The following is a 15,200-nucleotide window of genomic DNA, read 5'->3' on the forward strand; positions in this document are numbered from 1 at the left end:
TAGAGGTTCCTTGGAAAATATGTACTGTTCCTGCAAAAAAACTGTGGTTGCTGGGAAAGAATTCACTTTGGTAAAAGACAAATGGTAATTCTTCTTTATGTGTTTTCATTTAGTATCCCAACCCCATGGATAAAAATGTCATCTCTGTAAAAATTGTGGAGGAAAAAAGAGGTAAGTTCTCTGAATTATACCTCACTTCGGTGATGATCATTAAGTGATACTGATTTTCGTAAAGGTGTTGTGTGTGTACCCTGGTATATTTCTGTATTTGAAGTGACAGGAAAGAGTACCCAGCACTTACAGCAGCAGAGGGCTTGCTCAGTATGCTCTTGTCATTCTCTCAATTAATAACTGGTGACAGTAGTAACAGCTAACATTTCTGAGCACTTCGTATGTGCCAAGCACTCGCACTTTATTAACTCATTTAATCTTTAGACTAATGTATGGTGTATGTATTATTATTACTCCCATTTAATGTATGAAGAAACCAAGGTATGGAGAGGTTAAATAAATTGCCCAAGGTCATATGGCTATATCCCTATCATACATTCATACATCATTTTATAGATGGCAAAATAGTTGTGATTAGTAGCATGTATATAAAATGTGACTATAGTGATTAGATTATGGAATCATAACTATACTTGACAGTGTGGTTCCATATTGACCAGAGCAGGGGTTGACAAACTATGCTTGTCCTGCTTGATGTTGTGAATAAAGCTTTATTGGCATACAACCATGCCCACTTGTTTATATATTGTCTGTGGCTTCTTCCTTGCAACGACAGCAGAGTTGAGTTGTTGTGACAAGACTGTCTGGCCCACAAGACCTAAAATATGTACCATCTGGCCCTTTACAGGAAGTGTTTACTCACCCCCGAATTAGAGTGTAGGAGTCTGCCCTGCTCGCTGTCATTCGCATGTCACTGTAAGCATTTCCACTGTCCTTGCTTGGGAACCGGGCCATGCAGGAAGCTCTAGTGATGGACGGAATCAGTGTATAAACCCTTGGAAACACCCAGGCCCACTTCTGACATGCTCTTGAGCCTTCCGAGAAAACATACGCTAGGCCACTGTTCATTACGTGACTCTGAAGTCTTCTCTGTGCTTGGTGAGCACAAAACTGTTTGCTTGTGAGGGTCTTTTCTTCATGTCTACAAAAAATACTTTAAAAAAGTATTTTTTTTTTCATGTATCTGCACTCAGTGTGGGAGAGATGTGTTATTTGGCATCAGAGAGATCTGATTTCCAGCCCTGATTATTACCTGCATGACCTAACTTCCTGAAGGCTCAGTTTCTTCCTTTTTTAAATGGGAAAATAATAATCCTGCTTAGAAGATAATAATAATTGGAAGAAGAAAATAATAATAATCCTGCCTGTGAAGGTCAAATGAGAGAACAGTGTGCACATCCCAAAGTGGTATAGAAACATTAATTATAAATTCTACCATCGACGGGGGCGTCTTTGCCTGCAAGATTGGCTAATCCATTTTAAGTATGTGTGCCGCAAACCTTGGATGGGATGGCTAAAGGAATGCCAGTGGCAAGGAGATGAGCCCGCTTCTCACCCTGGCAGTGGCTTCTGGGCAGTCTGGGTGTTCGCACCAGCCTTCAAGGCTACTCTAGCCAGAGTTAGAGAAACCCTATAGGAGCTTGGCTGAGTCACATTAATTTACAGGGCAAAGGACAGCACCTCAAAGGTTATTTTTTTTTTCTCTGACCCGGTCTCCCTGTTTCTTAATTCACATTTATTTTGTGTTTTTTACATTATTGGTGCTATTCTCTCTCCAAAACAGAGTAGTGCCAGTCACAGGGAAGCTGCTTCCCTGTGAGTAAAGAGTATGGCTAATATAATTAATTATAGATTTAAATTTTGTAGCCAGAAGCCTGTGCTTGAAAACATGGTTGGTGCTGAAAGTGGCAGAATCGATTCTCCAGTTTTTTTGTTAAAACATTCTTTTTATTGGAGTTGAACAGAGGGCTCATTGGCTTTTGTCATTGGAGTGATGACATTGATTGTCCAGAGCAGTGAATGGTTCGTGATTCTTTATCCTTGATTTTAGAATGTGCAGTGTGAGTTAGCTGTCTTACCCTTACTCCTTGATCACAGATGAGTGTATTTGGAATGATTTAGCCCAGAAAAGTGGTCAGGGACACTAAGTTTTGAGTTAAACATTTTTCTCTAGGAATTCTACATATATAAAATTGACATCGACATGAAAAGTTTTATTGACATAGGACAAGAATACATTTCCTTAAAAATTTTTTGAGTGTAAAAATTTTCTGTTTCTAGATGTCTCAACAGGGATCATCTATAGAAAGAGGATTGCAGTCTGTCAGAATGTGGTTCCAGAAATTTTAAGGAAGGTAAATTCATTTTAAAATTTAATCAGATTTGGATGATTTTCATGTAGTCCTGGAAAGAGACAGCATTTTCTGATGTATAGGAGTGTTAGAACTGTCCCAGTCGTACCTCATAGCCCCTCAGAGGGTGAAAGCACTCTCATATCTAACCTCAGTTTTGGCAGATGCCACCAGAGATAGTTTTTTTCCTGTCTATTTCTGCTTCTCTTTTGTGGAGGGCTCTTAGTGGACATAGAGATGGTCTATAATTATTGTACAGATACCTTGGACACTTTGCATGAAGTGACCAGCTCTTCTCATCTGTCCATGGATAGATATGACTCTTAGATAAGAAAGATCAGAAATGGGCAGACGGTAAATATTTAGTCTCATCTTTAGAAAGGAAGATAAAAGTTTCAGTTTCTATTTCACTTTCAGAGAGTATAGTTATTTCAGGGAGTATAATGTTCTCAGTGTTCTCTGTAAGTCTTTTGTGTGTGTTTCTGTAAACGGTGGGGATGATGAAATCTTCATGATATCAAATTGTTTTCTCTCTTTGAAATTCTTAAGCACTCTGGTGATTGTTGGCAAAGGTAAGTGGGAAGTTTTAATAACATTGCTTAAATCATAGTGGGATTATTGACAACAGTCCTTTTAGAATCATTAGGAAATAAGAGGAGAGCATCTTGATGTGCACTTCTTACGATGTCTCAGATGGTTGTTTCAACCTGGAAGTGATTCTGTTTGTGATGGAGAAGCCAATTAGCTTGCAGGTTACACTGCTGTGCTGTTTGCTGTATGTAGAAAAAGAGGTTGGCTTCTGTCACTTCCTTGTCATGCATTAAGACGGTCACATTCTTTGAGGGAAAGAAAGCTGATGTGACAATGGAAAAGAACTTTTTTATTTTCCGCATGTGTTGCCCTTGTGTGCAGCGAATTATCATTGGCTTTTTCTACGCTGTATACCCTGCCTTTGCCCTATATACACGCTTTGAATCTATTATTTAAAAAGGCATTCAACTTTGTCTTGTATCTCAATTCCTAAATAATTTAAGGACACCTCTGACTTGTACAGTGCTGCCTTTGTAGTTTCCCATGTCTCCTCCACCTTGGAAACCATACATTTCGAGGTATTGGACAGAGTTTAAAATGAAGAAGATATTTTATCTGATATTGTCCTGCATGCGAGCCCATAAGTGGGCCCAGTTAGAATCCATCAATTTAAGAAGGCCATAACCAGCCCTAGAGGAGACAAGAAGGAGGTTGATAATTTGCTTAGTGTTTAGCCGTTAGGGACATAAGGCCAGGGATGTACAGGCCCCATAAATCCTGGGCCATTTGCATGTCCTCACCAGCATTTAGTAAGGTCACAGTGTGTTTGATGATCAAGGACTCACAGCCATTGGTGAGCCTTCATTTCTATATGAGCATCCCTTGTCCTCTTAATTATCCAAGACTAAAGGCAACTCTGGACTTAGTCTTTATGTAGCTCGCTCTTCCTAAATTGAGAAAGCCATCCACTCTCTGTTGGACAGGTGAGCATTTTAAAGGTACCTAGTATCCAGTTGGAAGAGGAATCATGGCTCAATCCTCAGGAAAGAAACATGGCCATACGGAGTCACTGCCTTACGTGGACACAATATGCATCCATGAAGGAAGAGTCTGTCTTCCGGGAAAGTATGGAAAATCCAAATTGGTAAGATCAGCTGTGTGTGTGTGTGTGTTTGTGTGTGTGTGTGTAGGCTGGGTGCAGGGATACACAAATGACTGCATATATTAAAAAGCTATAATTCCATACTCATAACGTCTGTTTATAACTCACATAAAGTACACATTATTAATTTTTTTATTTTAGAGTGAGAGAGAGAGTGCACATGTGGGCAAGTCGGGGGAAGGGCAGAAGGAAAGGGAGAGAGAGAATCTTAAGCAGGCTCTAGGCCTCGCGCGTGGGCTCAGTCTCACGACCCTGAGATCATGACCTGAGCTGAAATCAAGAGCTGGACGCTTAACCGACTGAGCCACCCAGGTGCCCCACATTATTAATTTTTAATCCTATAAGTAGTTAATGAATAGACTTCCCTTTGGGGGAAAAATAACAGAGCTCAACTCTGTTCTGATCACCGTCTCCAGTCTTGGTGCCTTTTTGCTCTCTCCAGAAGCAGTGAGTGTTATCAATGTGCTGAGGATTCTTCCAGACTTTTAAGAGATACCATTAGGTATTTACATGTGTATTCACAGAATCTATATGGCATGGTTTTGTTTCTTTTCACGTACATGCTTTCATTCTGTGTCAGTCATTGTGTACTTACTTTTTTCTTAATAGAAGTTTATCTATTTAACATATATAAAACCTAGCTTATTCCTTTCTACTGTCGCGTGGTATTCAGTCCTATGATTATACTACATCTGTTTAGGTTTTTTTTTTTTTTTAAAGATTTTATTTATTTGGAAGAGAGAAAGTGCATGCATGTGCAAGTGCACGAGCTCGGGGAGGGACAGAGAGAAAAGCAGACTCCCCGCTGAGCAGGGAGCCTGATGCGGGACTTGATTCCAGAATCCTGGGATCATGACCTGAGCCCAAAGCAGACACTTAACTGACTGAGCCACCCAGGTGCCCCTGTTTAGCTTTTTTTTGGTAGAGGTTCAGATAGTTTCCAGTTTATCTTTATTACAAACAGTAGTATAGTATTTGTGAACCCTATGATCCTTACGTATGCAATATATGAATGTTTCTCTAAAGGAGAAGTTTTAATAGGTTTATTGAATATATTAATTTCTTACAGCAGAATTTATTCTTAATGTATGGTTTTAGGAGTTTTGACATAGTTGTGTAAACACTGCCACTATCAAGCTATAGAACATTTAAAAGGAAGACTTTAAAAAGCTATATGCCAAGACTATTCAATGAAGAAAGAATATTCTTTTCAACAAATGGTGCTGTCACAACTGGATATCTACAAACAGAAGAATGACGTTAGACCCCTACCTCATACCAAATACAAAATTAATTGAAGATGCATCAAAGACCTAAATGAGTTAAGACCTATAAAACTTTTTTTTTTAAAGAGATTTTACTTATTTATTTGTGAGAGAGAGAGAGAGAGAGAAAGATCACAAGCAGGGGGGAAGGGTAGAGGGAGAAGCAGACTCCCCACTGAGCAGGGAGCCTGATGCGTGGCTCAATCCCGGGACCCTGGGATCATGACCTGAGCTGAAGGCAGATGCTTGATAATCAACTGAGCCACCCAGGCACCCCAAGACCTATAAAACTTTTAGGAGAAAACAGGTAAAATCTTTTCGATCTTGGATTAGGTAGTGATTTCTTAGATATGACACCAAAAGCCCAAGCAACAAAAGACAAAATAGGTGAAATTGGTTTCATCAAAATTGAAAACTTTTCTGCTTCAGGGACACTGTCAGGAAGGTCAAAAGACAATGCAGAGAATGGGAGAGAATACTTGTAAACCATATATCTGCTTATATGTATATCCATAATATGTAAGAGTGTACACTTATTTTGATGAGCCCTGAATAATGTATAGAATTATTGAACCCATATTGTACATGGAAACTAATATAACACTGCATGTTAATTATACTTGAATTTAAAAAAAAGCCTAATTAAAACATGGGCAAAAGATTTGAGTAGATATTTCTCCAAAAAAAGATGGGTAGCTGGTCATTAAGTGCGTGAAAAGATGCTCAGCATCATTCTACATCCAGAAGTGCCAATCAGAATCACAATGAGATACCAGTTCAAACCTGCCTAGGATGGTTATAGTAAAAAAGATACACGGTATCAAGTGTTGGAAAGGGTGGGGAGCAATGGGAACACTTACACACCACTGATGGCAATGTGAATGGTGCAGCTGCTATGCAAACCAGGTTTTCAGGGCCTCAGAAAGTTAAACATAGAGTACCTCTGGACCCAGCAGTGTATACTATATTGAAAACATACGTGTTTTGTGAAAACACAGAAACTTGTACAGGAATGTTTATAGCACTGTTGTTCATAATAGGCAGAATGTGGAAACCAAATGTCTGTCTACTGATGGATATATAACCAAATGTGGTATACTTATAAATGGAATATTATTCAGCCATAAGAATGAAGGACATGTGCTATAATGTGGGGGAAGCTTGACAACATTATGCTACTCGGAAGAAGCCAGTTACAAAGGCCACATAGCGTATGAATCAATTTATTTGAAATGTGCAGAATTTGTATGTCCATAAGGACGGAAAATAGATGAGTGGTTGCCATGAGCAAGGAGGGAGAGGGGGGCAGTGACTGCTAATGGGCATGGAGTTTCTTTTTGGGGTGATGAAAATGTTCGGGAACTCAGTTGATGGTTTCCCAACTCTGAATATAGCAAAAACATTGAGTTGTACACCTTAAAAGAGTTCATTTCCCTAAGCCAGCAGTTCCTATTAACATACTTTAAAAATTTTTTTGTCAATTTAATGGGTGAGAAACGATAAATTCCTTTTGAGATAGGCTTAAAAACAAAAGCAAAATATAACAAGCATCAAGTGTTAATAGTGATTACTGCCGTGAGCTCTGATTTTAGAGGATAATGTACTGTTTTTCGTTTTTCTGTATGATCTGAATCTTTTATTCACTTGTCATTTTAATGGAAATAGTAAGACTCTCAAGCTCAAATAACTAAAACCCCCAAATTTAAAATCCGTTCTGGAGCCCCATCACTTATACGAATCGTTACTGCTCCCCATACAATGTGTGTATACAAAGGACTTAACACAATACCATGGTAGGCTATCTGGGGTACCTGGGTGGCTCAGTTGGTTAAGCATCTCACTGTTGATCTCAGCTCAGGTCTTGATCTCAGGGTCGTGAGTTCAAGCCCTGTGATGGGTTCCACACTGGGTGTGGAGCCTACTTAACAAAAAAAGTGTTATCTATTGTAATTGATTATCAGTTCTTTTTTTTTTTTTCAAAGATTTTATTCATGAGAGACAGAGAGGCAGAGGCAGAGGGAGAAGCAGACTCCCCGCTGAGCAGGGAACCCGATGCGGGACTCGATCCCAGGACCCTGGGACCATGACCTGAGCCAAAGGCAGTTGCTTAACTGACTGAGCCACCCAGGCACCCTGATTATCAGTTCTTAAGCACCATGTTTTAAGAGACTGAGCCACTGTGGCCTATAATATGTACCTGCGCTAGGCTGTTGGGCTCCTGAGATTCCCCCACTTGATAATTCCTTAGCATTACGGAATTCCCTGCTGCAGCTCACTATTAATAATTTAGGACTTGTTAGAGGAGAGCAGCTCAGAGGGGGAGGGCCCCAGCAGTGGGGGCTAGAGAAACTAGTGGGGTGTTTTGTTTTCCATGGCTGTCGTGCAGAGTGTGCGAGTGTGATGTATGATAGCAGGGTGAGGAGGAGGCTGGTGAGATGGGAGGGCTCTGGAGCTCCCAGGGCTTTGAATGCCAGGACAGGTGGGGAGGGTTTCATTGCCAAGTGGTTTAGGGTGGTTGAGGGTCACCTAGAATTTACTGAGGTACAAAGGTTTGGGAGTTGATGAGAGTTGGATTTGTGCTATGAGCATTTAACTTCTCAGACACAGTGTTTGTCTTTGTGTAAATGGTAATCCTAATGGTGGGAGTAGTAGATGGCATTATTATTAGTGGTAGTAATAGAAGTAGGTTAGTATTATTAACTGTATTGAATGCTTACCCATATTACCTTGAGTACTTTACACATACTACCTTATTCACCTTTGGAACAACCTGTGTGATAGGTATTATTAATCCTTTTTGACTGAGGAGACTGAACCTCACACAGCATTAGGTACTTGCCTGTGTTGGCAGGTCTCCACTCTGTGTTAGAGATTGAGATGTGAATCCAAGAACTACACCCTTAATCTGTGTTCTCTTTCTCTCTCCCTATGTGTGTGTGTGTGTTTGTGTGTGTGTGTGTGTGTGTGTGTGTGTGTGTGTATGTGTGTTAAGGCTAAGACTGCTTAGCACTTACTGAGAACTCTGTCAGTTGGATTGGTCCTCTGAGGAAGCATTATGATGTGAATGGGTTTGGTAAGATGGCGTGGGCGAGACCACATATTCTGGTGTGGTGGAATCACGTAGGAGCCCGGCAGTCTCTGCAGCACTGTTAGACCCTGGGACCGGGAGCGGGCAGTCTGACCTGCAGACCCTGCCTTTCTTTTGGGCTATCCCTCTGTGTGGTTACAGGAGAATGCCAGGATCACCATGATTAGAACTGAGATGTCATCACAACAGGAATATCTGTGGAAACTTTTTCTCCCCTCAAAGACACTTTAATTAAATTCCCATCATGAAAACAATTAGGCAAGATTTGCCATACCTAACCAGTCAATAATTCAAGGACAGGATCTCATTAAGAGCTTTTGCTTTCCCGGAAACTGCCATTTTGAGGATTCAGACCTAGTGGCTGCATGCTCTGGGAATTAATTTATCCATATTCCCCTGAGCTTTTTTATTTTCCCAAATCCAGAAGGAAACACATTTTTAAATGACCTAAAAGCAGGAGACTGATTGTATAAACTGGCATTCACTTTCACAAAGATGTTCCTGGGTTTGAGGTGTGCATTCTCTGTCACGATTCCATTGTGTTCTGTGTTGAATGATGCCTGCCTGGGGACAGAGCAAGAGATGTGACTCTGTTACAGGCACCACCATGTGTGAGCCTCCTCTTCTATCATCATTTTCCAGATACTCTGGTGCCTTATCTTTGAGCCAAGTGGACGTTGCCCCCTACTGACCTTGGCAGGTAGAAATCTCGAGATATTTAGTTAAATTGCCCTGACAAAAGTATTGAGATGTGCTATAAATTCTCTCATTCTTTTGCTTCCTTCTCTTCTCTCCCTTCTTTCCTTCTCTTCCTGCTTTTGTTCCTAATGCATTATTGATTTGTCTACCATGTGCTAGCCATTGCAATTGGCATTGAAGCAGTAAAGAAAAAAAACCCTACAGGTACAACAATTTAGAAAAACATTTGACATCATCTACTGATGTTGAAACTGCACATGTCCTGTGACCCAGACATTCAACTAATCTATATGTTAGAGACACCTTTGGACCTACGTCCCTGGATGCATTATAATATGTTCATCTTCACTAGAATGGATAAATAATTTGGAGTATTTTCAAACAATGGAACACTATGCGCCAGTGAAAACGAACGGACAAGTTACATGCAGCAATATGGACGAATCTCAACTGAGCATTCAGGGTTTATTCTCTGCGACTTTGTAAGCAGTCTATGACAGGATCAGCAGGTGCTTAGGAAACTGACTTCGGGCAGCATGGATTATAGAGGACACACGCTGCAGACCAGGATCCCACTGAGAGGCAGCTGTGGTCCTAGAAAGGGAAAATTGCTATGCTAACCCCAGGCCGTGGCTGTAGCAGTGGCAGGGAAGAGAATGACATGGGCTGTGGAGGGGCCGTTAGAAGTAAAATAAACACTGTCTGGTGACTGATTGAATGTTTGGGTTGATTAGGAAGGGAATGATAGAACATGTTGCTGAGGTCTCTAATATCATAGACTAGGAGGATGGCTGCATCATTAACTGACATAGGAGCAGGGCTGGGGTTTTGAAGCAGTAGATAACGAATCTACATCCACCAAACTATATGACCCTGGGCAAGTTATTTAACTTCTTTTTACCACAATTTCCTCATGTGTAAAAGAGAGAAAATGTGTTAAGAGTAACAACCTCAGAAGATAATACAGTGTCTGATACATAATACACACTGTTGCTACAGAGTTTTTGAAGAGTAAAAGTGACCCTGGGTATGTAACATCATAAATGTGATCAGTCCTTCCTTTAGGCTTCACAGAGATAAAAGGTAGATGTAGGAAAACTCAAATCATCTTTATGTCTCTTGAGTGAAACATCAAACACTTCAAGCTTGAGGGCAGTAGAAAGTCTTAGGACAAAAGGCACAAAAAACGGAGGTTACATAGTGTGGGGAAAGGAAAGCCAAGAGTTGCTTTAATGAGATTTTAAGTGAATGGTAAGTCAGAGTTAGCATGTACCTTTACTGAGAATGGTTCTTGGGAGCACAGAGCCTTTTGAAGAGTAACTTTTTATTTATATAGAAATGATCCTTAGGTCCTTATTGTTATTAGTTTTGGTGATTACCAAGTACTACATATTATAGAAAATTAGTAAAAGGCAGAAGATGAAAAAATAACACCTATAATTCTAACATCCAGAGATTCTTTTCATATTGCAGCTCTGTCCATTCATCTTTCCATCCATCAGTCCATCTTTTCTTTCTTGCTTCTTTTTTTTTAAGAGCTGAAATTAAACTGTATATTGTTGTGTAACCTGCTATGTTTTGCAAAGGAACTTAAAGAAGGGTTATCTAGCATGAGGGATTTAGGTTGGCTATGTGTAGTAAGAAGAAAATGTCTGATGTGCTTTGTCAATGAATTATTGAGGGAAAGTGCAACATTTTCTTCTCTAGCAGTCTTAAAATATACTAGGATAAACTCATTTCAATGATGGTGAGGGTATGACCCCGCTTTACTGCCCTGTTATTCTCTGATATGTGGGCAAGCCATGAGAGTGCTTTCCTGAGCACTTACGTCTCCCAAAAGTAGCAGAAAGAAATATTGGTTAGAATATGATGTGATAGAGACTTTTATTAATCCCTCACCTACACTTGCCTTGAGGACTGAAGAGTTTATCTCTCCCAAGAGTGTAAGACTGCTCAACTTTTCATTTTTAAATATTAAAATCATTGTAAAATTCTACTCTGACTAATCTGGAATAAAGACAGGAAAGATTAGTGTCACTTTACATGAACAAATCATTTTAAATAGGCTTAAATCTAAGAGGTAGAAGCTGCTTTGCCTAGACTGACTATTTGCTTAGACTATTTATGTCAGATTGGCTAGGATAACTCTGTGCGTGTGTGTGTGTGTGAGAGAGAGAGAGAGAGAGAGAAGGCTTCCTTTTATGGAATGCATGATTGGTGTATAGAGGCTACTGCTACTAGAGAATTAGAAGGTCTAATAAGAGTTATGATAACTACTTTTTACCAGAATCACAGCTTTTTGGATCTATATTTTTCTCAGAGTATCTTTCTTAGTGTAAGCAAGTGTGCTCATATATAGATATATAGATACATAGATGTAGATATGCACACACACGTCCAAATACACATACAGGAGACATGGCTCCCATCTCTTTTCCATAGAGATAGAAGATACAAGAGAGTAGAGGAAATACTTTCTTTGTTGAATATTTTCGGTTGTAAAGAAATGTAGTATTAATGTATTTATTCACATAACAAATGCTTACTGAACACACTGAGTGTGGGTAGTTTGTTGCAAATGGGGGATAAGAGATGGTCTAAAAACATTAAAGAGTGGCACTGAGCTATTTAGTCAGTGGTGCACATGTAACTGTTCATCTCTACCTGTTACTTGGTGGCCTCAGAGGGGGAGTCCTTGCTGCCTGCAGGATAAAGTCTAAACTCCTCAGCATGAGAAGACCATTTGCAATCTGGTCTCCCTTTGTCCTTAAGCGTCCTCTCCTAATACCTCCCGTGCCCACCTTATACTCTGGTCATTCCTATGAACAGAATTTATTAAGCTCCTTACTAAGTACTGGGTATTTTCAGATAACTTGTGGCTTCTCAGACATTCTCTGTTTCTTCATGTTCTCTTGCTTGGGGCCTTGTGGTTTTCCTTATTGGAATGCCCTGGCTCTATTAGCCGGTGTGACACTCAACCACTTGCCTATTTGTCCTTCCCACTAGTCAGTGGGATCCTGGAGGGCAGAGACTTTCTCTCTGTGGGTCTCTAGCCCTGAGTAGGCGCTCAGTGTACAGTAGCTGGTTAGCGTGTGGAACACGTGAATTAACAAGGCAAGTTTAAGTGTAATCCAAATTTATCCCTCATTTTTTATTTATCTGGGAAAGTCTTAATTTCTCCTTTATTTTTGAAGGATAGTTTTGTCAAATAGGTATTCTTGGTTTGTAGTGTTTAGTGTTTTTTTTTTCCCCCTCCCTTCAGTACTTTGAATATTTGAATATATTATTCTACTCTGGCCTACGAGGTTTCTCTGAAAATCATTGGACCTCCCTTGTATGTGATAAATTGCTTCTTTCTTGCTGCTTTCAAGATTCTTGCTTGATGGTTTGATTATAATGTGTCTTGATGTAGGTCTCTTTAGATTTATCATTTTTGGTATTCATTGAGCTTCTTGAATTTGGATGTCCATTTCCTTTCTCAGATTTGGCAAGTTTTTAGCCATTATTTCTTAAAATAGGCTATGCCCCTTTCTCTTCTTTGCTTCTGGCACTCCCATAATGTGTACAATTGATCCATTTGGTGATGTCCCTTAAGTCCCTTAGGCTGTCTCGCTTTTCTTTCTTTTTCCTTTTTGCTCCTCTTAACTCCGTAATTTCACATGATTTGTGTTCAAGTTTGCTGATTCTTCTGCTTGTTTAAGTTTGCTGTTGAATCCCTCTAGGACATTTTTCAATTCAATTATTGTATACTTCACCTTCTGATTTTTTTTTTTATAGTTACTGTTTGTTGATATTCTCATTTTGTTCATGCATCATTTTCCTGATTTTGTTTCATTGTCTGTTTTCTTTTTTAGTTTACTAGAATTTTTTTTATTTTTATTTCTTTATTAGAGAGAGAGAGAACACAAACAGGGGGAGCGGCAGGCAGAAGGAGAGGGAGAAGCAGACTCCCCACTGAACAGAGAGCCTGATGCAGGGCTTGATCCCAGGACCCTGGGTTCACGACCTGAGCCTAAGGCAGACAGACACTTAACCAACTGAGCCTCTCAGGCACCCCTTTACTGAGCACTTTTAAGATGATCGTTTTGAATTATTTGTCAGATAAGTCATAGATCTCTATTTCTTTAGGCTTGGTTTCTAGAGATTTATTTTGCTCCTTTGAGTGAGCCATGTTTCTTTGTACACTTCATGATCTTTTGTTGAAACTCAAGCATTTGAAAAAACAGCCACCTCCCCCAGTCTGAATGGACTGGTTTCATGCAGAGGAAGACCTTTACTAATCAGCCTGGGTAGAGATTCTGGGGGTCTTTCAAAGCTTTTCTGGGGATGATTCTTCTGTAGGTTTGTGTGTGAAATTTTCTAGTTAAAGAGGTCTGCCCCTGTTCTCAGGTTGCCATGATCTCTTGCTGTCCCTGGTGTCTGTCTGGGGCACTGCAGACTCTGGAGCCGTAACAAGCCACCGCACTCGCCTTTGTTCTCAGCAGCCCCCAAAGTATACTGCCATTCTTTTCAGCATTCTGAGTCAGGTGAGATAGAAACCTGTCCCTTGGGCAGCCCCCTTGTAAAGCCAGAATATTGGATATTCCATTCTTCTCTTTGCCTCCCGGGGGAGAAGCTAGAAGTGGGGAGTTTTTCCCCAATTGCACTGAGCTTTGCTCAGTGGATGGGAGCTAAGATGGGTAAATGCAGCAAACTTTCTTTCCCACTTTCATGTGGCTTCTCTTGACTTTGGACTCACCTGGGGTGCTGCAAACTCTTAACTGGTTTCTGGAGTTCTCCCAAAGGCAAGTTGGTCCATGTACTGTTAACTTGGAATCCCCATGGGAGAGTGAGGATCTGGAAGTTTCTATTCTGCCATCTTTCGATGTTACTCTCAAGTGTTATCTAATCCCGGATGCCTGGGTGGCTCAGTCGGTTGGGCGTCTGCCTTCAGCTCAGGTCATAATCCCAGGGTCCTGGGCTCGAGTCCCGCATTGGGCTCCTTGCTCGGTGGGGAGCCTCCTTCTCCCTCTCCCTCTGCTGCTCCCCCTGCTTGTGCTCTCTCTCTCTGACAAATAAATAAATAAAATCTTTTTTTAAAAAAGTGTTATCTAATCCATTTTATGAAATGGAGATAATTAATATTGGTAGAACTTTATTTATTTTTTTAAAGATTTTATTTATTTATTTGAGAGAGAGAGAGAGTGCGAGCAGGGGCGGGGCAGAGGGAGGAGCAGGGGCGGGGCAGAGGGAGAAGCAGGCTCCTCGCTGAGCAGGGAACCTGATGTGGGGCTGAATCCCCAGACTCCAGGAATATGACCTGAGCTGAAGGCAGATGCTTAACTGACTGAACCACCCAGGCGCCCCTCTTGGTAGAACTTTAAATAGCATAGTGGCACATCGAATCTCACCACCCTCTCCAATCGAAGATTAAAGAAGTCATCCCAGGCTTCTGGCTTTCCCGTCTCTCTCTACTGCCTGTCTCTCTGTGGTAATAATGGCTAACATTTAATGAATGCTCATTGTTTCTCAAGAATAGTTCATGTTCCCATTATGTGTATTAACTGATTTACTTCTCACAGTAGTTGTGAAAGGATGATACTATGATTATTCTCATTTTGCCCATGAGGAAACTGATGGCTTAGTAATCTAACCAAAGTTATACATCTGATAATTATCTCAGACTCAATTTTAAGAAGCCATTTTGCTGCATGAAATGAGTGTGTGTGTGTGTGTGTATATATATATATATATATATATATATATATATATGTTTTATTTTAATTGGAATCAGTTAAGTTTATTTTATTGTGGGTCAAGTAGAACAACACTTTAAAGAGAGAGTACAGACCTCTTGACTGTCACGCTTTTATCCTGGAATTATGTCTTAGGTGTGACTAGAAAACCTTTATTCTGCAGTTGCTATAATTAGACTAATACAGCTATATATTTTCTTTTTTCCCTGAGTTTTATTGAGCTATAACTGACATACAGTGTAAGTTTAAAGTATACAACATAATTTTATATATGTTTGTATTACAAAATGATTACTGTAATAAGGTTAGTTAACACATCCATCACCTCTCATAGTTAAAAATATTTTTGTGTGTGAT

General features: G+C 40.1%; 1 protein-coding gene across 5 annotated transcripts in view; it reads left to right on the forward strand.

Moving 5' to 3' along the window:
* PRELID2 (PRELI domain containing 2) overlaps window positions 1-15,200 on the forward strand; it is a 58,619-nt gene that overhangs the window by 13,256 nt on the left and 30,163 nt on the right. For all 5 annotated transcript variants that reach the window (XR_013445816.1, XR_013445817.1, XM_036081543.2 and 2 more), the window contains 3 exons: window positions 114-171; window positions 2,293-2,366; window positions 3,878-4,038. Coding sequence is in view for 3 of the 5 variants with exons in the window: in XM_036081543.2 (XP_035937436.1) it covers window positions 114-171; window positions 2,293-2,366; window positions 3,878-4,038 (293 nt within the window). In the remaining 2 variants the exon portion in view is untranslated. The remainder of the gene's footprint in view (window positions 1-113; window positions 172-2,292; window positions 2,367-3,877; window positions 4,039-15,200) is intronic.

Source organism: Halichoerus grypus, chromosome 2 (genome assembly GCF_964656455.1).
Source record: "Halichoerus grypus chromosome 2, mHalGry1.hap1.1, whole genome shotgun sequence".
NCBI lineage: Eukaryota > Metazoa > Chordata > Mammalia > Carnivora > Phocidae > Halichoerus > Halichoerus grypus.